At 47.8% G+C, this 23575-nt stretch overlaps 1 protein-coding gene across 1 annotated transcript in view; it reads right to left on the reverse strand.

The window, feature by feature from the left end:
* SGK3 (serum/glucocorticoid regulated kinase family member 3) overlaps positions 1-23179 on the reverse strand; it is a 77469-nt gene extending 54290 nt beyond the window's left edge. The window contains exons 1-3 of the mRNA XM_075549610.1: positions 23065-23179; positions 21950-22006; positions 6792-7007 (exon numbers count right to left, since the gene is read on the reverse strand). Of these exons, the coding sequence (XP_075405725.1) occupies positions 6792-6869 (78 nt within the window). The 5' untranslated portion in view covers positions 6870-7007; positions 21950-22006; positions 23065-23179. The remainder of the gene's footprint in view (positions 1-6791; positions 7008-21949; positions 22007-23064) is intronic.
* Between the last annotated feature and the right edge of the window lie 396 nt (positions 23180-23575).

The raw sequence follows: 23575 nt of genomic DNA on the forward strand, positions 1-23575 counted from the left end.
CTATAAGAGAGGCAAGGGAGACTCACTCCTAAATTCAAAGTTAAAAGCAACACTAGACCTCCCTTATGCTAGGTGTGACTTTACTGTATGACCCCACAGTGAGTGTAAGGCAGGATCACATTAGCAAGCCCACAGCTATACCCGGGAGCCCTAGAATATGAACCCACACCCCTCTGCAAGGAAGGGGTTAAAGTTTCACCCAGAGGGCAAGGCATGGTCAGGAATCTCTGTCACAGACTGATGGTGATTACAACTCATTTTAAAAGTGACTTAACCGGGGGAGGTGGGGAGGAATATTCTAAAATTGAATGTGGTAATAATTGAACCACTCTTCTTGATGGGACTGAACAACTGAATTGTGTGATATGTGGATTAAGTGGATTAAGTACCAATAAAATGTTAAGAAAACCCCATCAGACTCGACCGGGGGAAAAAACTCCTAAAGGTCAACAAACAGCCTTTGAACTAACTACAAGCTTTCCTTTTTTGTTGTTGTTGCGTTGTGCTTTTTGTTTTGTCATTGGCCTTTTTGTTTGTTTGTTTTCTTTTGCTGCTTGGTTTTGCTCTATCTTGTTTTTGTGCATGGTATCTCCACAGGTCTGTCTAAGTAAGACAGGCTGGATGAACAATCTGGAGGAGAAAACAACGGGACTGACAGTTCCGGGGGGACATGGGAGAGGGGGTAAAGGAAGTGGTGTTAACAAACCCAGGGACAAGGGAACAACAAGTGATCCAAATTGGTGGTGAGGAGGGTGCAGGAGGCCTGGTAGGGTGTAATCAAGGGTAATGTAACTGAGAGGAATTACTGTAACCCAAATGAAGGCTGAGCATGATAGTGGTACAAGAGGAAAGAGCTAGGAGGCAAAGGGCATTTATAGAGGTCTAAATAAAGGCATGTACATATGTAAATATGTTTATACATGAGGATGGGGAAATAGATTTATGTGCATATGTTTGTAAGTTTAGTATTAAGGTAGCAGATGGACATTGGGCTCCACTCAAGTACTTCCTCAATGCAAAAACACTTTGTTCTATTAAACTGGCATTCCATGATGCTCACCTTCCTGACACAATTGCTAAAGACAAAGCGAGTACATAAGCAAATGTGGTGAAGAAAGCTGATGGTGCCTGGTTATCAAAAGATATAGTGTCTGGGGTTTTAAGCGCTTGAAGGTGAACAACCAGCCATCTAGCTCGGAAGCAACAAATCCCACATGGAAGAAGCACTCCAGCCTGTGTGATCAAGAGGTGTCAAAGGGATCAGTTATCAGGCATCAAAGAACAAAAAATCCTATCACTGTGAATGCGGGGCAGTGTGGAGTGGGGACCCAAAGCACACCTATAAGCAACTGGGCATCCCTTATGGAAGGGTCTTAGGGAGGAGATGAGCCAGTCAGGGTGCAGTGTAGCAACGATAACATACAACTTTCCTCTAGTTCCTAAACACTTCTTCCCCCCCACCACTATTATAATCCCAATTCTATCTTACAAATCTGGCTACAGCAGAGAATGTACACTGGTACAGATAAGGACTGGAAACACAGGGAATCCAGGACAGATGACCCCTTCAGGACCAGTGGTGAGAGTGGCGATACCAGGAGGGAGGATGGGGTAGAGAGAGGAAACGATTACAGAGATCTACATAAAACCTCCTCCCTAGGGGACAGACAACAGAAAAGTGGGTGAAGAGAGACATTGGACAGTGCAAGATCTGACAAAATAATAATTTATAACTCAAGGGTTCATGAGGGAGGGGGGAGCAGGGAGGCAGGGTAAAAATGAGGCGCTGATGCCAGGGGCTTAGGTGGAAAGCAAATGTTTTGAGAATGATGAGGGCAATGAATGTACGGATGGGGTTTACACAGTTGATGGATGTATGGATTGTGATAAGAGTTGTATGAGCCCCAATAAAATGATTTAAAAATGTTGAGGGGAAAAAAGAGCATCTCAGTCACTGAGCAGAGATGCACCACTTAGCTTAGAGAAAGCTTGGGCGCCTGTGTGTGCGAAGGAGCAGCCCTCAAGCCTCCTTCAGAGGAAGGTCATGGATGGAAGATGTGAGGTCCAGTTCTAAGGCCGCAGCCTCCTCCTCGGGAAGAGAGCTCAGGGAGGTGCCACGACCCACTCAGGCCCCAGGGAAGTGGGGCCAGGCCGCCGAGACTAGCCACAGATGCACTTTGGGTTTCCTTCTGAAGCAGACTGCTGGAAAAGGATGCGAAACTTCGGGTACACTATGGGATGCTTCTTGCGTGCTTTGTGCTGACTCTCGGGGAGGAGGGCAGGGCTCACAAAGGTGACGCTGCCCACTGTGGCTACGCAGAGTGGGAAGACGAGAACCCACGTTCCGGTGCCAGGCGGAAGCAGTTCAGCTCTAAGCACATTTACAGGAAGTAAAATAAAACCATGTGAAGCTACTGAACAACAGTATGACTTAAGAACAAGTACTTATTAAGTTCCAATAAAACAGCAATAGGCAAAAGACAAAACACACACATACATTCTTTCGCAAAAACACCAAACAGAATTTCACAGAAAGCAGAACAACGCTTATGGGCACGTGAAAGAATCTGAAGGTGACGCTCCCTGAGAGGAAGGGTCTTGCCATTCTGTTTCCCACTGGGTCCCCTCATGCCCAGAACAGTACCAGGGATGACAATAGGAACTCACTGCCAATTTGTTGAATGAATAAATTAAGACATAATTTAGACTTGGTTTGCATCCAGACATTCTGGAATGCCATGCCTTTCTCTGTCAGCAGCTTCATGGTACTGAGCTATATAGAAGACATATGAGAACTAGAGTATAAATAAATTATTGAATATTCAGTAACACAATTTCTATTTTTGCTCTTAAATATAACCGGGACGTCTGGGCCTGCTGGGCTGGAGCCTGTGTTGGAGAGATGTGGGCTCTATGCGAATTAGAGCCCAGTTTTGTGAGGACAGAGGACAGCCACAAACCCACGAGCCTGGTAGTACTTTAGATTCAACATCAGTCCAGCTAATATTCCTTCAACATCTACTATTTCTGTTGTAGCTTTTGGTAAATGCTGTGGTAGTCACATAATTTCATGCTGACTTGATAAGTGTAGGGGTGGAGTTTAGCCCGTCAATCAGGTCACAGCCTGATGATGCCTCCTTGTGGGTGTGGTCGTCTCATGAGGATTTGGGGAACTTCCTCTCTCTCTTGGTCTTCCAGTGGACAAGCCACGTGGAGCCATGTGGTGGGGACCTGTGGAGATGGCCCTGTGATGTTCCACTGCCATTGGATCCACAGGAGTTTTCACCCCTGACCTGTGATCTTCCTGCATTCAGCATCATTGCATGTGCTGTGTGAGTCTGAAGAAAAATTTATAGTATCAGACATATCGACTAATATTTAGACTTATGGACTTGATCTGGACTGGGCTGGGATGTTTTCTCAAGATGCAATTGCTCTGTGATATAAAACCCTCACTGACACATCTGACTGTCTCTGTATTTCTCTAGTTCTACCCGGACTAACACAGAGGCCCTCACCCGAAAGGACCTTGCGTTCGAGTCAGGAAAGGCACACAAAAATAAACACAAAGTGTGCTGAATGGTAATCACAGCTGCTTAAAAATTAAGTAGCGTGTAAGAGGGAACAGCTATTTAAAAATAAAGCAAGATAACATGGGCAGAGAGTGAGAGTGGTGGGGTGGATATGAAGGTGCTAGTCCAGGTGGTTAAGAACGTTTCTGATAAGTGTCACCTGATTCTGAAGACGTGAACAAAGCAGGGTGACTTCAACAGCATCTCTGAAAAGTCAGCAACAGCTGTGGGAATGGGGTGAGGGGTGTGTGGTAGGGTGATGCTATCTTACTCTTTAACAGAAGACAGGAAAATGCTCTGGAAAAATCAAAGGACCCCTGAGCTAGCCCACTGCCTATATTGCTATATATGAACTTCAGTCAAGCACGGCAGAAGGTAATGCCTCTGAAGAAAATGACTCAAAAAAGAAAAGGGTGTGTGCGCGTGTGTGAAAGAAATCCTTCCTTATAGATTGAATAAATCCTTTACTAAGGATCAAATTGTGTGTCCTCGTCATTGTTGTCACCCCCCCCCCAATAATAAGTGCTATAAATTCTTACCGTCTAGGCATGTACTTATAATTCCCCTTGGGCGGGAGTTGTCTTTATCATTGTAAGGGACAAGGTGAGCATAGTGTGTCTGGAGTCAACCTCTTACACAATCAAGGAGAACAGAGTAAGCAAGCCAAGTTGGGGGGGGTGGGGTGGTGGTGGGGAGATGCCAAACTCCGCGGGGGATCTCCAGGAAACAATTTCCACCAGAGCCCAGCAGCCTGCCCTTAAAGCTGGTGTCCCTTGTTCACCGTCATTGTGATAAGCTAAACCTTTATAAGACTATGAAATACAAGCATAGAGTTTATTATGATCCACCCCCACCCCCCCAAACAAGCAAATAAACACAAAACACTAAGCTCATTCCCATGAGGTCATTTTCAACTCCCTGTGACGCTGCAGGGCACAGAACTGCCCCAAAGCTGGGAATCTTTCCAGGCGCAGACCGCCACATGTTTTTCTTCTGGAGGGGCTGGTGGGTTTAGCAGTCAAGTGCTTAACCACTGTGTCACCAGAGTGGCAAGTGGCCAGACACACATGGCCTGCGATGGGCGTCAGTGCAGGGCACACAAGTGTGGTGGTTCAGGGTGCAGAGAGCAGTTTCCAGTACTTTGCATAGGACCGTGGGAGACAGGCAGCCGTTGGGAGGACCTGGCACCAACAGGGACACCCAGCCTAGGGAAGTAGCAGAGTGGAGCCATCACAGACAGAGAGTTTAACCCTCAGCTCTCCTCACTTCCCACCTGACGCAGACTTTACGAGGTGCAAGTCACTGGTCCTGGGGCTCACCTGGCAGAGACCAGGTGGTCTTTGCTAACAGCGAGGGTAGCCCACCTGAGTGAGGACCAGGTGAAGGGTATTTCAGAGACTCTGGGCTCTACAATCACCCAAAGCCAAGGTGAAGCTGAGTCAACAGTGAGTGGCCACCAGTCCCTGTGCAAGCCAACAAAGAACAGACTGCAAGTTCTTTTGTCAACTACCATGCCAGCAGTGGATGCCTGGAGAATGGCAGGGGTGGGCTCGGCCTACCACAGCCAAAGGTTCGCCAGATCTACAGAATGCAGAGCCTCCACCCTGCTGTCTTGAGCTCAGTCACTGACTCAGCACACTGAAAGGAGCCCCTCTCCTCCTGCACCACGGCTCCAATGAGACAGAGAGAGCAAACCTAAAAGGGTGTCGGCATTCTCATCTACAGGCTGAGCATCACCTAAAAATTGGTTACATTATAACCCCAAACTAAGTCTTAAATAAAATTAAGTCAGTGTATTCATACTGTCCCAGGTGAGTGGGGACTGTGAGTTAGAGACAAAGATAAATGTCATTTTCTCAGGGGTAATGGTGCTAAGAGGTCTTTGCATCTATGAAGTGGACGAGTGGAACTAAATAATACAGTTTTCATGACAGTATTTTCTAAGAATAGCCGCTGACAGGCGACTACAGCAAATATCCCTGTACAGGCAGTTGTTCAGACAGGCTTCTGCTCTGTGGATGCAGTCAGAAGTTGGTTCTGACATAAACTGCATACGTTTCTTCCTCAGTAGTCACTGCGGTTGCCTTTTACTGCCAGTGTTTTTATTAATTGGATCTCTGTCTTTGGGGGTTGGCGGAAGAATGATACCATCAGCATTTAGGTGCTGCAATACTGTACAAAGCACATACTACTAACTATAGGACGTTTAAAACTGTTCTTCAGTGAAGTTACTCATAGCTAGAGTATGTGGTTAAGCCGAGGGCTGCCATACTTATATAGTCTGACAACTACTGTACTTAGAACTTATAAAGGCCGATGGAAGATGAGGTTTTGGCGGGGAGGGGCGTCAACTGTAGCCTTCATGCCCCCATGCCGGAGCCTAGTGCTCAATTCCCCGTCAAAGTGCCTCTCCAACAGCCAACATCCCCCTTTCAGTGAAAGTCTGAGTGCTGCTGTGGTTTCCGAAGCTGAATGAGGAGCTTCCCGACAAATCGGAGTGAAGACCTGGATATATCTACTTGTGGAAAGCCTACGAATCGCAGCAGAACACTGTCCAATCTGCAACTGATCACGGGGATGGTGCAGGATCGGGAAGCATTTTGTTCAGTTGTGCATGGGGTTGCCATCATGAACTGGGGGCTGGCTTGACGCTAACTGACAACAAGAGTAATCGCTATGGTGATATGAAAAGTAAAGACAGATGCAGGCCTTGCCTTTTTAGGAAATAAAATACTGGATTAAAAACAATTCTTTTTTAACTGAGCGAGACATCAGAAAATGATAAATGCCCTCAGACAGAGATTGTGGCTATTTTGAGGTCTGGTCCTCAGCGTGGGGCCAATGGCATCGGCGTACGCAGAGTGATGGGCTTGTGTCCCAGATGCACGTGCATATGCATGCTTTTCTTGTGGCGAGTGGGCCTGTCTGTCCCACACTCTTCTCCAAAGGGGAGAATTTATACCTGAAACCCTGCCCGAGCACAGGGAGCTCTATTCCAGCGATAACAGACAGCAAAGGCTGTGCAGGGGAAACCATTTCACAGCTGATAGGGAAAACCTTGATCTGTGGAGAGGATTATGGATTGTGATCAGGGGGGTAACAGCCCCCAATAAAATGACCTTTTAATAGAAAAAGTAAAAGTCCAGCCGATGCAAGAGCAGAAACAGAAATGTCTTCTAGAGGCAATGGTTCCATGTTTCCTGGGACATCCATACTTACAGTAAACCTCTTCTTTTTCTCTCTGTGCTCGTCAGAGCTGGGAATGCTGACACTTGGGCAGCTCTCCTTGCAGTCCATGGTACAAGCTCTCTGGGGTCAATGCCTCGAAGGGCATCAAACCCTGAATCCGAGGAGAGAGTCAGAAGAGGACAAACACCATGAACGAATCCAAAATATAAAACCTCTTGAGGTACTGTTCAAATGCCATCATGCAACCTGAACCAACAGAAAAAAAGAGAATTGATTAGCAAAACAACCTTTAAAATGCCCTACGTTGTCATTCCTTAGTCACAGGACTCATTTTACTCCTGGCAGTAATTTACTTTTGCTCTGAAGCCTAACAAAGGTTCGATTTAGTTTCTCTTACACCTCTGTCACCATAGGCAAGCCACAATCAAACATCTGCACCCCATCGACCTTCCCCAGCTAAAAAGTGCTTATGGCTTATTCACTGCAGTGCAGGTGGGTGACGGGTAGCTCCCCCCTGGGAGAACTCTTAGCTTGATTGATTCTGAGCAGGGGTCTTTCAAGTGCAGTCACACTTCTTGCATTGGGGTGGCCTAATGGAGCTTGCTAAAGAATTCACAATTCTGTGCTCCACACAAGACCTAATGAATTGGAAACTCCCTATTTTTATTTTTACTTAATAAGCATTGGGTAATGTTTTCACATGCCTGGCAATTTACAAACAACCTATTTCATGCTCAGAATGATTATTGGGTCATTTGATTTACCTGTAGTACAAATGCGGCACCTGCTACACACAGAGATTGAACAACACCTACCCAGGATTTGAACCGATGCTGCTTGCCTCTCAAGTTCCCAGTCTTCCCCCTTATGCTGGACTGCATTATAAACAGCCTGTTACACAGTAATTCTTAGCTACTGGACCTCTGATCTGCAGTGTTACTCTAGCTCTTCCGAAAGAACACATGCAATTATGGGCATGTCCTCCTTCCACTCATGAGCAAAAGGCTCCACATGTCACACTCCTATCACCTTTTCTAAACAAAAGAGCCAGTGCTCTCCAGACAACAAGGAAAATCTTTGAGACGTTCAGTTTAATCTCAGGAAGTCAGTCTAGTAGCGCTTCTTCCACCTAACCCCATGCTCGGAGTCTGACCTCCGTGGCCCTCACACCAAGGTACCTCTTACTCTCTGGCTTCTAGCTGGCTTTGGTGGAAATGAGGTACTTGGGGGAGACCAGGGTTGCCCTGGCTAGTCGTGTAACCGTAGTGTATTGAGCTGCTAACCAAAAGGTTGAAGGTTCAAGTTCACTCACAAGTGAACTAGAAGAAAGGCCTGGAAATTGACTTAAGAATCAGGCATTGGTGACCTTGGAGAGCACAGTTCTATTTTAAGGTGCACACACGGCTCACCAGGCAGCAGCATCAATTCAGGACAACTGGCTAGTAGGAGAGCAGAGGGTAAACTACTAAGGCATTGATTCCCCCTCCTCCTTCCTGACGGCCACGCCTCCTACCGAGGGGTCTCTCTCCTGTGGGCCGTCCTTGCTTTCAGGTCCAGGAGTCCGTTGGAGGATGGGAGTTGAGGGAAACTGGGAGCTAATATCTTGTGGGTGTCCTTCACTTTGCCCACAGCACCTCAATAAAAAGCCCTTTGCTGGACTCCAGCATGCTCAGTTACTTTTGAGCATGTCCCGTTTCCTACCAGTGAGCCTCACACAATAATGGAACCAGCTCTGACTCTGGGAGAAGACCTTCAGAAACGAGACGCATCTTGATAGGAACACTGGTGGAGGACGTGGCTAGGGGCTGGTCATCTGGCACAGAGTGATGGCATGTTCAACCAAATGACCGCTCTGCCCAGTCCGTGCCCAGGAGCCCAAGGCAGATAAGAGGCGTCAGATATGGTGCTGGAAGGTCCCGGGGCTGAACAGGCTGAGTTCAAAGACACTGCATGGGCTCGCGCGGCGCTGCTTCTGGCTGTCCCTGAGAATGCCCACAAAGCCAAGGCAAGCTGAAAGCCCTGGGCTCCCACCAGGAGGACAGAAACCCTGAGAGTGGCAGAGCTGACCTACTTAAGGACCAATGCTAAGGACAGGCGAGCCAATCACAGAAGGGGCTCTTTCTTTTATTAAGTGTAGTTTGGACCACAGTTTACAGAGCAGATTAGTTTTCCATGCAATGACATAAACGTAGCTTGTTTCCTGACAGTGGCTGAAATTCCCTCAAGGTAGCAACACTCTTTCCACTTCCTCTCTGTGCTTCCTGTTTCCGTTCATCCTTTCCTAACCCTCCCTGCTTGCTGAACTTTGCTTTGGGACAAAGGCTGCCCCTTTGCTCTCTTGTAGTTGGTTGTGCTTAGAAGTGCATTCCTCCCTGGTGCTATTATTCACGGCATTGGTTTGTCTAGTGTTTGGCTGAAAGCTGAGTCCCAGAGGTGGCTCAGTTCCAAGCTGGGGGGCTGTCTATGGGCTGAAGTCACGGGGCCCCGCCAGTCTCTATCAGACCAATGCCCTCCCCACCACTCCATCACCACTCATTGTCTCATGACGGGCTATGGACCAAAAGAGCTCAGAAATTATTTCTTGGACGAGATAATTTTTTTTATATCAAAAGAAAGAGAGAGAAGAAAAAAATCCTCTGCAGAGGAGCAGCAAATTTTCTCAGGAAGCCAGGGAGGAAATACAAAAGTTCAAGGAGGCTAAAATGGATCAGAGACCTGAGCGTTAAGTCTGGACTGACCCCATTCACAAGGACAGGTGTGCTCACCTTTGACTCTAGACTGAATGTGTTGGTTTTAGTACAGGGGAGGGAGGGTACTTAAAGAGCTGCTGGACAGTCTGGCTAAGCTTGGAGTGAATATGGCTCACATGCAATGAGGCTAAGATGCTAGAACTTTCCTGGCAGACTGCAGAGGAAAGAAGCTGAGAGTGTTAGAGGATACACCCCACCACTCCAACAAGGGCACCCCGCTTTCCCAGCATTGCTGAGGGCTGTGCCACTCTCCTCAAAGAACCCTGGAGCGGAAGATGCTGCACTGGAACCAGGCTCTGATTCCACTGGGACTGATGGGACTCTGGTGTGACAGGAGGGAGGCAGCAGCTTGGCCAGAGATGAGACAGAAGCAGTGACAACAACAAGCCAGCAAGGACTGAGTGAGAGCGAGCTGGGTGGCAGGAATCTGGGCCAGTGACGAAATGATCACAGGCTGCTGGGATGCTCACTTCAGCAGCCTGCATCCCACAAGCTCCCTTGCACTGTGGCTGCTGGGAGGCACAGGAAGGCACAGGAAGGATGATAAGGGGAGAGAGAGAGAGAGAGAGAGAGAGAGAGAGAGAGAGAGAGAGAGAGAGGAGAGAGGAGAGAGGAGAGAGAGAGAGAGAGAGAGAGAGAGAGAGAGAGAGAGAGAGAGAGAGAGAGAAAACGAAAATACCACCACCTATTCATGTGGTTGATGCAAGAACTAGAGCTAGAATTAAAGACAGAGCATTCCATAAGCTCACTGCCAAGGAGCCGATTCTGACTCATAGTGACTCTGTAGGACCAGGAAGAACTGCCCTGGTGGGTTTCTTTTCCTTTTAAAAAACTAGTTAATTATTTATTTATTTCCCGGTGGATTTCAGAGCGTGAAGAAAGCCCTATCTTTCTCCCACACAGCAGCTCATGGTCAGCAGTCCAATCTGTAACCATTACGCCACCAGGGCTCCTTAGGCCAGTGGCTCTCAACCTTCCTAATGCCACAACCCTTTAATACAGTGCCTCAAGTTGTGGTGACACCCCCCCCCCGACCATAAAATTATTTTCGTTGCTGCTTCATAACTGTAGTTTTTTGCTACTGTTATGAATTGGGTGACCCCTGGGGTAAAGGGTCGTTCGACCCCCACGATCCACAGGTTGAGAACCGCTGCCTTAGGTAATCACTAAATAGGGCCTATTAGTGCCCCTCAGGCAGCTTTGATTCACAGCGGTGCATGCACAACACAAAGCAACACCCAGTCCCGCACCAGCTTCAGGACTGCTGGTCACCGTGAGTCCATTCTGGCTGCCTCTGTGTATTCTGAGGGCCTTCCAACCTCGGGGGCTCATCTTCCAGTGCGACCTTGGATAATACTGTGAGCTGCAGGGCTTTCAACGGCTAAGTGTTGGAAGTAGATTGATCACCAGGCCTTGCTTCCTAGTTTGTCTTACTCTGGAAGCTCCGCTGAAGCCTTCCATTCCGGATGACCTTGCTGGAACTGGAAATACTGGTGCCATCGCTTCCAGCATCATAACACTTTCTTAAAACCTCTTCCGAAGAACCCCCCACGACCCTCCAGTGTCCCTTGAGCAAAGCTAAAAGAGGTCACCTAACCCTTTGGCATCTCACAAAACAGTTGCCCAAACCTTCTGCACTCACTTCTCTGTCCTGAATTCAAGTGGCTCGGCAGATGCTCTTAGAAGCCGCTGCTTTGATGAGAGCTTTCTTTTTTTTGGTAAGACATGCTAACAAAACTAAGACAAATACATTACAAGGGGAATCTGCAGCCACCCACTAATCCCAGAGACAGGTTTAGACCCGTGATTTCTGGAACAAGCCAGCACGTGTGTGAATTGGAACCCAAGGACTGCTACTTTTTGAATTCTCCTCTTACCCTCATTTGTTTTGAATTCTTTTTTTTTATTCATCCAAGAACCCCCTCATGACAATCATGACAAAAGGAAGGTAGAGAAAGCAAAAATCCTAACCAGGAGAGGAGACTGACAAGCAACATAAGCCTTGCAACAGGTGAGCAGTCTGACGGCAGCGATGCAGGATATGCTACGAGGACACGGCCACAAGCCCAGCTGTGTAGTCCCATCCTGGCTGAGAAGACAGCGAGGCAGGCATGAGAGCATGAGCTCACACCTGTTTGCCATTTTCCTCTGAGGAAAAGAGACAAAAACCACCACCACCACCACCCCCCCACCAAAAACCCCGAAGCCAAAAATCCTATGTTGGCAGGGAGATGGTGCTGTGAAGAAACACGTGTAGAGAATAAGTAACTTGTCCAAGCTGGTTCCCAGGGTAGCCAACAGACCCAGGACTCAAATCCAAGCTCACCTGACTTTAAAATCCGCTTGTTACACAACATTGCTTCTCCCCAAGTTCAGATTTCCTCTCCTTGTTGGCTAAGCTTATTCTAACCAAAGATTGGGTTTTACCTGTGTGAACGTGGTTGTTCTACACAACAGATGTACTGAGAGGAAACCCAGGAGAAGCTGCAGCACAGAAAGATGAGGTGGCTGCATGGGGCGTTACAAGAGCTAAAAGAGCCCCCAATAAAGTGATTTTTAAAAAAAAGAGAGAAAGATGAGGTAGCCTCCTGGAGGCAGCAGTCAGGATTTGAACCCTGGTGGTCCGACTTTCGGGCCGCTGCCCACCTGGTCGCACCATACACAGACATACACGTGCTAGGAAGCGCCCTCTGAGCGGCCATGAAGACAGCACAGCCACTTATTTTTAAGTGCTTGGAAGTAAAATTATGAAAGGGCAACCCTGCTATTACTGCAAATGTAATGCATATTTATTCTTTAAGACCAAAGCAATTAAAATTCTGCAAAATCATCCTCTGGCCTGGCAGCCAAATACAACTGAACAAGAAGAGAATGGCAATAAGAGGCCCCACCCCTAAAGAAGCACAGGACACAGCACGGCCACTCACGTGAGAATCACAACTGGAACCTTCAGGGAGCTTCACAGGTATGCAGGGCATTTTAGAAGAGGAATGGGGAGAACAGGAAGATCCGCTGTCACATACTGCAGTCACGAGCTCACCGTGTGGACTGGCTGCAAGGTGCAGTGCTGTCCTGGGGGCCGGTCACACAGCTCTACTGAGACTGAGGTCAGGTGCTAACCTGGAATGAGCGAGCTAACCTTAATCTCCAGCCCCAAGTTCTACTTAACCCAGGCCAACAAGACAAAGAAATAGGTTAAACGAGAATTTTCAGAGGTCTAATAAATAGATCTGAGGAAGGACACTGAATTTGCAAGGATAAAACCAATTCAAACCAACAGCTGTGATAGAATCTGTTCCAATTCCCGGTGACTGCCGTCCATGTCAGGGCAGAGCTCTGCTCCATAGGATTTTCAATGGCTGATTTTTCGGATGGGCCAGGCTATTTTCTTCTGAGGTGCCTTCTTTGGAAGGGCTCGAACCTCCTACCTTACAGCTAGCAGCTGAAGGAGAAAGGATAATGTACATAGCGACTCTCAACTAGGGTGACTTTGCCTCCCCACCCAGGGGACATCGGGCAAGGTCTGGGGACATTTTTGGTAGTCACCGCATGGAGAGTTGCTAGCGGGGAGAGGCCAGGGAGACTGCTAGATGACCGACACTGCGCAGGAGAGCCCCACTATTAGAGTTATGTGGGCCACCTTGCCACCAGTGCCAAGGCTAAGAAGCTAACATTTACTGAGCACTCATGCCTGGTGGTGGTCTATGTAGAAGGCTGCAAGGCCAAGACCACCAGCCGCTCTGAGGGAGAAAGATGAGGCTTTTGATGCCTGTCAAGAGTGAGTGATAGTCTCTGAAACGCATGGGGGCAGTTCTACCCTGTCCTAGAGAATCGCAACGAGTCAGAATCACCTGGATGGCAGTGAGTTTTTTGTTTTGTTTTTTCCCTTCTGGAATGACCTGTTTCAAGTGCTTGTACTGAGCACGCCATTTAGCGTCTCACTGCAAAACTGGAGGTGAGCATCCTCCACTTACAGATGGAGATGCCTGGGCTGTGAGAAGCACTCCCCCTGCATGGACATGCAGCAGAGCGCACCCCTCATGCCGCCCACAGCTTTCCGGCGCAGGCTCACCTGAGCCTGCCGAGGAGGGGTTCTTATGTCACTGTGAGGACACACGGACCCCTTAGCATGTGTGGTGTGGTGTGTAGAAGAAAGCCTTCTGCAGAAAGGCCTGGTGACCAACTTCTATGCTGTGGAGCATAGTTCTGTCCTGATACAGATGGGGTTGCCATGTGCTAGAACCAACTCCACAGCCGCTGGGCTTCATTCGGGGCTGTAAGAATGGCGATATGGGTGTTGGTAGGTTCCATGGAGGCAATTTCAATTCATAAGGACCCTATGGGACAGAGCAGAACTGCCCTGTGCGGTTTTGTGGCTGTGATCTTCCTGGGTGCCGTGGCTGCGAAGGGAAAGCTTGCTGATTCAAGCCCACCAGCTGGCTCGCGGGAGAAAGATGTGTCTGTCTGCGCCCTTGGAGACCTAGGGGCAGTTCTACTCTGACTGAAATATCGCTATGAGTTGAAATGACTCATATTATTAGAACTAGTATTGTTTGAACTTTCTAGCCCCGCCCCTACCACACCTGAAAAAAAACCCAAAATCTTTACAGGAGTAGAGAGCCGGTCTTTTCTCCCTGGGAGCAGCTGGTGAGCAAAGTGCCCGGCCTTTCCGTCAGCAGCTGTGTGCCTAACACTTTGCCACCAACAATTTGGGCAAAGCCCTATGACAGAAAACACTGCGTGTTATGCTAAAATTACGCTGTTTAAATACTGCTTAAAATAGGCAAGCACTAGCTAAAGGGTTGTTCTTTTGCTTTGTTTGACCCATTTCCCAACCCCCCATCATCATCATCATCATCATCATCATCATCATCATCATCATCAAGTCCATTGTAATTAATTACATAATTACTGTCCTGGATTTCGTCCATCTCAGAACAGCCGGAGAAGTGCTTTCTGAATGCCTATGGTTCTTTTATCTAGACAAGGAAGCCCACTTCTTCACGTCATTACGGCTGCGTGATATTCATAGAAGACCCTCCCAGATTACAAAGTAGATGCATATTCATAAATAGCAATATCCACCCTTCACTAAGGAAGCAGTGAGTGAGGGTCAGTGACTCACGCCAAGGTGTAAAGGTAGGTGAGAAGCCTGCACCCAAAAGAAGGAAAATTTGGCCTGGAAGATCTTCGGATGTGGGAACTGACCGAGGGAATAAGAAAATAAGTGTGGAGGGGGGGAGGCAGAAATCATTTCTGAGAATGAGAATGGGCTTCATATTAAACTCTAATGAAAGGCCCTACCCAGCAAATTCTAGCCTCAGAATAATTGGTAACTTTCTTGAAATTGTACTCTAACACTGTATCGTCTCTATCTGCTTATTTCCACCTCTCAGGATACTAACTCCAAGCACATCTGAAATGTTTCAATAGAAACAAAGCCCATCTTTGTCACGTCTGTATATTAATTTCATTGCAAAATAGATTAAAACAGGAAAACCAAACTACAAAGGCCCACAGGTCTGGCAATGGAAGAAGATACATAGTAACCCTCCCCACCCTCCCATCACAGGATGAATCAGTTACACTTTTCCTGTTTCCCTTCTTTACTAACACAGCCTCCCTCCAATTCCCACGGCACCCGCCCCCCCTCTGATTTTCCCCTCACTCGGCAATCACAGAGCAATTTTGGTTTTCCTTAGGCTCATCGCGTCTCTTATTGAGGCATAGTTTATTCATCCCGATTCTTGATGGAAATAAGTGACATGGACATTATAATACAGAATATCCAGGGCTGGGATTAAGATAGCCAGCAATATAGCCTGCTCCCAATAGTGGGGGAGAAATGTTTTGGGAACCCTAGCAAACTTTACAAATTAGACTGTTGGTTCATTTTATTTTCCATGATGTGAGAAGAGGAGCAGTCACTGGCAACCCTCTGGTTTCGACACTAGAACCCACATTGCCAGGATCAGAGAAAGGCCCCCTGCTAATTCTGACAACATACTCTCCCCTCGATCCCGAACTGGCAGGGCAGGGTGGCAGGAGGGTGGCTTCCGGTCACCCTCTAGGGCTCCCCAGCACCAGCGCTGCCCTGTTCGTCCTAACTTCCCAAGCCCTTCTGGTCAGGAGGCACACTCAGATGTGAACACAGACCACTTCCCAGGATGCTCCCAGGGGACGGTAACCGTGGGGGTGCAATGATGGGTGGCGTGATGACAGAATATGGCAAGACAGAAATTCACAGACAACTACCAACCTAAACCAAAGCACTGCTGCCTAGGCCTTCTGAGGCTGACTGTCTTTACAGGGAGCACAAAGTTTCATCTTGCTCCTACGGTGGGTTCCAATCACTCCGCCCGTGTGTAAGGAATGACTTCTTACTCAAAACTCACTCCCTTCCATCAAGTTGATGCCAACTCATAGCGACTCTCTAGGCCAGGGTAGAACTGCCCGCTGGGAGATGTCAGACTGTAATGGTTTACCAAAGGAGAGCAGAGCCACTGATGGTTTCGAACTGCTGACCTTGCAGTTAGAAGCTCAACTATCACCACTACGCCATCACTGGTAAAATACTGCTGGTGCTAGATAAAGCTGGTTCTGACCAAGGAGGTTGAGAGGAAAAAAACAACAGGCTGAAGTGGCAAAAATATGAAGCTAAGGCAATAGCCTTCAACATGTCTCATGGAGTTTATGGGGAACCTTTTACGTGGTGTCATGACTTCTGTCCCAACCCCGGCCGATTGATTCATTCTTCCTACAGCAGCCAGAGTAAGCTTTCCTGACTGCCCCTCTGACTGTCTCCCTCCGAGCTGACACCGTCCCTTGGCTCCCCCTTGCCCACTGAATTATTTCTGCAGGCCTGTCAGCACCCACATGGTCTAACCTCTGCCCAAGTCTCAGCTGCACGGTCCCACCCAGTTCACCCCTCTGTCATTAGACTCCAGCCAGAGCACCCCCCTTCCCTGCCCTTCCTGCCATCTCCTGCCTCTTAACCTGTGCCCCTCTGCCGGCCATATTTTCCCTCAGGTCTCCTTCGGCGGGCATTCCTGACCACCCTCCCGGAGTTAATCTTCTGTCATCAAACTCAAAAACCAAACACACTGCCTCCATGTGGGCTCAGAGCAACCCCACAGGACAGGGCAGAGCTGCTTCTGTGGGTTCCAAGACTGGGACTCCTCCTAGGAGCCGAACGCCTCGCCATTGCCCCTCCTCTGTCATCAGCCTGCTGACGTGCTTCTGAGCATTACGCCCCGCCAAGACACCACTGTTCTTGCTTACTTGGGCCCTCTCCCCCCAGAGTGCAGCAGCTCTGACTTACTCACGGCCGTGCGGTTGCTGTTGATAGGTGCCGAAATCAGCTCTGACTCAGAGCGACCCAGTGTACACTAGAACCCAACACTGCCATGTACTTAGGAGGTCAAAATAAACACGGGTTCGCTTCATCTATTCACAAATTCCAATTTGCCTCAGTGTGTAAGGGAAGCCCCTCATTCATTCTTTTCTCAGCCTCCAGAAACCTCAATTTCTCCTTCTGTACTGGATACATACTAGTCTGCTATAGCTGAATAAAACCCTGCCTGGAAATACAGATTTAACAAATGGGCTCTTGGTGGGGGTGTGCATACAGATGGCCAGTGTGCTAAGCTGCTGACCAAAAGACTGAAGCTCACGTCCATTTGGGCATCCTGAAAGAAAGGTCTGGCCACCTACTTCTGAAAAAAAAAATCAGCCACTTAAAACATCGGAGCAGTTCTACTCTGACACACATCGGGGGTCACTATGGGTCAAAACTGACTCAAAAGCTGCTGATGTGGTTCTCATTTGGGTGTGTGGTTACTTAAATACTTCCACAGCACTTACCATGTACAGAAAATATCATTAGTCTGTATCTCAGGGTTTTTTTTATTTGTATGAATGATCTTATCTGATAAGACCTTGAGCCAAGGCTTTTTACAAACAAGGAGAACTCAGGGTAAACACAGAGGCTGATACGTGTGATAAAGGAAACCCTACTACAAAGCAAATATTTGCTTACAAGAATCTTTTTCTGACAGGAGAAGCTTACATTACTAGGACATTATCCAAAAACATTCCAAAGCCCGTAAGTGACAACCATTTAAACATTTAAGCTAAAGTACTTGTTTAAATTGTCACACATTCATTTCAAATGCTGATGTTACATGGGCTATGTTACTAAAATAAAAGGCAAAATTTTACCCTAAGGCTTTAACTTTCCCAAAATGCAAACACACATTTTCCCTACCATCTCTTCCCTCTGAATTGCATCTTCATTCCAGAAATGATCAAATTCAGACCTTTACCAGTAAGTACTCAAAATCGAGAGCAAAATAATAATATGAACTAGAACGGGAAATCCTCAACCTAGGTTCAAGCGGGAAGAACGGGAGAAAGGCTAAGTTTGAAATATAGGATCCATTACACAAGTTCAAGGATCAAATTTTAATCTAAGAAAGTCACAAGATGAAAACACTAACTTGATTAGAATATGTAAAAGAATGTTTGTAAGAAAAATGAACCAAAATATGGTCCTAACTACTGATAAAAGTTTTAAAATAAAATCAAATTCTTCAACAATAAAAAATGCAACTATCTTATCTCCGTCTCCTTTCCCCAATGATCTAAAAGCTTCAGGCACATACTGGACCTTCACCATATAGCCAGGAAAGCAAAAAAAGGGGGATGGATGTTTTTTTACATCACTGAAAGAAAGGGAGATGAACTACTTTCTGCAGACTAGAGACGAGAAGAGACTGGCCAGTCCGTTTCGCACTCAGCAAACAGTCATAGAGAGTATTTGTGTGTGCGTGTGTGTGATAAAAACAGGGAGAAAGAGACAGCTTTCTGCTGTCCCAAACAGTTACAGTCTCGGAAACTCAAAGGGCCTCTCTGCCCTGTCCTATCGGGAAGCTGTGAGTCGGCAACAACTCAATGGCAGTGGGGTTTTTTTTTTTTTGAGAGATAAAGGCAGGCTTACAATATCAGCCCAACCCCCACACAAAAACTCAAGAGCTGCAGGCCTTGCAGTGCCTTAGCATCTTGTTCTAATTGTTTTCTCAGCAATTTGTCTTTTTTAAATGGTCCATCGCTGTGGGTGTTTGATATGCTATGCTATTCTCTCTATCCCACCCCCTCCCATTAACCTAGATGCTTGGCTCTTCTTTCGTATCTTTTGATTTACCACTGAATTTCTGCCTGCCTTCTTCCTTAATTACCCCTTTGTTATGGCCCAATATTAAATGATTGAAAGGCCTAGAAAACAGAAAACTTAAGGTTTACTTTTATTTAAAAAGCAGGTAAAGTGGGTGTGGGCCTTACTTTTCTTTAAAAAGTAACTGTTATTTGTGGGTACGTGATTCTTGTCCTTTGGGAGCTTGTGCTATGTGTAACAAAAAAGACAAAAAGGACAAGATAAAAATGTCCCAAGAATTACAGCGCAGAGTAAACACTGATACAGTCTCCAAGAGAGGTATGCCAAGTCACCAGAATCAGAGAAGGAATAACTGTACTTCTGGCTGAGCTAATCTGGGATGGCTCTGCGGTGGGTGACATGCGAGAGAGGTTTTGAAGGACTGGCACTCTAAACAGAAAGGGCGGCAGAACACACAGCCTTGAGGTGCGAGGAGCGTTCTCAGTACAAACGGGGACTAGCCTCGAGGCCAGTCTGTCCCATCCCTGTCCACATGGTCTTCTCCCCAATACTGGTTTGTTTGCTTTTTAAAAAGAAACAGAAAGAAGCTGCCCTACACCAACAGCCAGTCACCTTGGGATCTGATGGGGCACTGCCATCAAAGCCTTGCCTCACTCGTCTTTGCAAGGGTTTATGTTGGAAATGACTCGTCTTGCCACTGGAGACAGGCTGGAAAAGGCGATCTGAGGTCATATTTCTAGGGTCCTCACTGTTGGCTCCATAGCCAGGACTTCCTTCTGCAGAGGAGGGCAAGCCTCTGAAAAGGGAAACTGCACGGCTGTACAGTGTTGAGAGTGGTGGGAGATGAAGAAACGGAAGGTTGGCAACAACAGAAGTGACAGGATTGCAAAATATATGTGCATATTTATTGCGTCGCTGGAAGAAATAAAACTGGCATTCTCCTCAGAGGCCAGGATGGCAAAACTTCCCCTTGCCTATTACTTTGGAAAAATCCTTGGGAAAGACCAACGACTATTAAATGACTTCATGTTAGGCAGAGCGGAGGCGGGGGCGTGGTCAGTGAAAACAAGAGATGGACTCGTTAACGCAAAAGTCACAACAGTGGCTTTAACAAGACTGATGATCATGACGAGTGTGCAGGACCGAACCATCAGGTGTTAGGTATCAATAAAAACGGAGGGAAATAACTAGATGGGGTGGGGGGTGGAGAAGCACAGCAGGATGATATGCAACAGGCTTTGGGAAGAACTGACCATGCTGGAAATGTCTGCACCAGAGTCCCCCATTGGACACGTTCCACGGGGGAGGCACTCGGGCTGTCACAGGGAGCATAACAAGCAAGCACACCGGCCCTCATGGAACTTACTCTCCAGTGACACACTCATCAATTAATAAACACAAATACATACGTACACACATATAGCTATAGGTCCTTAGTGCAAATGGTGTACTCTCAGCTAGTAACCAAAAAATTAACAGTTTGAGCCTACCAAGCTGTATCACGGAAGAAAAGGCTGAGGATCAAGTTCCATAAAAGAACCCTACAGAGGGATAGTTCGACTCTAACATATGGGACCATCATAGTTGGAGTCGACTTGGTGGACACACACACACACACACAAGCATATATGCATGCAGAGAGAGACAAGTTCATGGAAATGAAAGGAAAAGAAAATAGACTTTCCCATGAACGTCTCCATAAATGTATGTATATATTTATGGTTCTTTTGTTTTTGAATTATAGTGTTGCCCAAAACTGAATATGCCATGGACTACCAAGAGAATTACAGCCACAATACTCTTGAGGAGCAAGAGCAGTAAGACTTTGTCGAATGTACTTTGTTGAATGTACATCATCAGGAGAGACAGGTTGCTGGAAGAGGACATGGTGCTTGCCTGGTAAAGCAGAGGGGCAGCCTGAAGGAAGACTCTCCACAAGGAGTGACACAGTGGCTGCAGCAACAGGCTCAACCATAACCAATGTGAGGATGGCGCAGAACCGGGGCTGCTATGAGTCAGAACCAACTCCAAGGCACCCAACTATAGCCAAACTTTATCTTGTGCACTTTGGACCTGTTATCAGAAGGGATCAGTGCCTTGAAAAGGAGGATATCGAGCATGACAAAGGATTAGCATAGAGGAGGATCCTCAGCAAGGAGCAGCAACTACAATGGGCTCAAACACAGCAATTACTGTGAAAATAGCGCAGAACTGGGCAATGCTTTGTTCTGCTCATCCAGTTGGATGGTGTTTAACAACATATGATAGGAGGCTTCAAAAAGAGCTTCTGGAAAAATGGAGTTAAAATATAATGGATTTTTTCATGTACTTTCTGAAGCTCCCTGGTCTAGGTAGGTGTGTGTGTTAGAGAGAGACAGAGAGAATTCAAAGTTGTGTGCAATTTTAAGGAGGCGGATCTCACAGAATAGGTGACATGTGAATAAACACCCAGAGGTGAGGGAGTGAGCTATGCCAAGAGTCAGGAAAGAGTCAACAACACACATACCAGTGTCTCCAAATAATGCCGTCCTCAAATGCTTTGAAGTGAGCAGCTACATTGCATCATACCCCTTTGGTGACCCCGTCTAAGTGAACATACAGAGTTGCACTTCCGGACTCTATCCTGCCCAATCAAGCACACCTTGCAGATAACAAACTGCCTAGCAGGTCCATTTGTTTGTATTGGCTATTTGCGCTCCCACCTGGGAGAAAGGGGCTGCATTTTAAGCAACAAAACAAAAGCAATGTGAGAACATGTTTGTACAAAATCTAAGGAGACACTCATCTTTTCTCAGAGCAATAATAGATGCAGCAACTTTGAGACTTGTGATTTCAATCAAAAGTGCTGCAGAATAATTATGAATCGTGTAATTAAACTACCAAGCAGGATGTTGCTAAGAGAAAAGCCATTTACAGTAGCACGAAATTGTCAAACATAAAAATAGTACCATCATCAAACATCTAACTCATGTCATCCCCTGTATACTGTGCTCCTCAGCAGCGTGGCACTGTGCTCTAAAGCTCTGGCAGTTCTTGTGCTGGGGCTTGTGGGTTCATCCTGAACTATACCGGGTGGCTGGTCTCTGTCAGAACCCTTTCCATTCTGAGCTTCTAGGCAGCAAGTTATGGGTTCTATAATATTTAATTTGTTTAAGTCTCTGGGTGCTCTGGTTAGGCAGTCTTACAATAATAATACAAATAAGCATCCACTCCAAATAGCACAAGCAGTAAATTCCACAGAGTACTAAGAATTCTTTGAAACAAACCTTCCAAAACTTTAATGAGCTGTCACTCATCATAAACGCCCTGCCGTTTTCATCCTCCTGTAAAAAAACAAAACAGCCTTCAAGACTCGGGGGTTTCTGAATCATTGGAGAGCAGGTTGGAAGATCACAGAAGGTAAACACCCTGGTGGAACCTAGTCTGTGGAAATGTTCCAAAGACGTTCGTTCGTTCCCCAAGCAGTTCCCCAAACCTCAACAGCTCTGTACAAGGCAAAGCACAGGCTTTCCAGTGGTGGGGCCTTGGTGGCCCAGTGAGTTATGCGGTTCCAACTCACCAGCGGCTCCGTCTGGAGAGAGAGGATTTACAGCCTCGGAAACCTTATGGATGGGATCCTGTGAGTCGGAATCGACACGGTGGCAGTGGGTTTGGGTTGGGTGAATGCACAATGCGAGAATTAGCCAATATTGTGACTTCACTCTGTTCCAGCACTCACTCATCTGATCCTTAAAACACCACCATCAGAACCCTCGTTTTTTATAGGAGGGAACGAAGGCGTAAAGAAGCTACGCAAATTGTCTTTTAAGTGTTCTCCGCTAGTGAGCCCAGATCCAAGCTCTGGCGATCACGCTTCAAAGTCTGAGCGCTCAATCGCCATGATACTGTGACTTTTTACACCTGGTGTCCTGTTTAAATAACAGTCCCATTTGTAGTCGCACCCTTCTTGTAAAACGAATTACACGAAACTCAAAGGCGCGCTTCATGCTCACTGAGTTTCTCATCCAGTTCCGAATCATGAACTATAAATATACTTTTTAAAAATACAAAAACCACAGTACCTGAGGCTGCTCGACATTTGGGGAGGGAGGTTAGCGCGAGGCAAGCGTTTTGTGTCGGGGGAGGGCCGGATCCAGCAGAGCTGCCAAGCTGGAGCCCGACCCCGACTGGGGTCCCTGCGGGGCTGGGTTCAAACGAGGACCCCCCCCGCACCCTCCCTGGCGCGCTCGGCGCGGAAGTAGCGCTGGGGCCCGTCCCTGCCACACCGCACCTGCGCCCAGGGCCTCCCGCGCGCCCAGGGCCGCCCCACCTGAGCCGTGCGCGGCGTCGAGACCCCTGCCCGCCGGCTTCTCCGGAGGAGCTCCGCGGGGCTCTCGCTTACCTTCGCGGACCCACCCGCGGGGCGAGCGGGAAGCGCCGCCAAAGCTCCGCCAGGCTCTGCCGGGCGCCGAGCCGAGCCGAGCGGAGCCGAGCGGCGACCCGCCCCCTGCGGCGCCCGCCGCGCTGCCCAGCGGGCTCCGCCCCCGCCCCCGCGACAGGCACGCCCCGCCCCTAATCAGGCCCCGCCCCGCTGTTAGGGCCCGCCCCCGAGTCAGGACCCGCCCCGCTGTTAGGGCCCGCCCCCGCGGCAGGCCCCGCCCCCGGAGGGGAGGAGAGGAGGAGCCTGGCAGGAAAGGTGCCGGGGAGGAGACTTACGGAGGTTAGGAAAAGGCACTATGCCCTGGTTCGCGCTGAAACACTTTTAAAAGACCAGAGGTTCACTTCTTCAGGGCGTCACTTCTTCAGGGCGTCCGTGCGATCTCAAAGACTGTACACGGATTCAGTGTCCCAAGGATGAGAAATAAGCTCTGGTGGCGTCGTATGCTTTGGAGTGTTAACAAGGTCTGCAGTTC

Source organism: Tenrec ecaudatus, chromosome 5, assembly GCF_050624435.1.
Source record: "Tenrec ecaudatus isolate mTenEca1 chromosome 5, mTenEca1.hap1, whole genome shotgun sequence".
NCBI classification, from domain to species: Eukaryota; Metazoa; Chordata; class Mammalia; order Afrosoricida; family Tenrecidae; genus Tenrec; species Tenrec ecaudatus.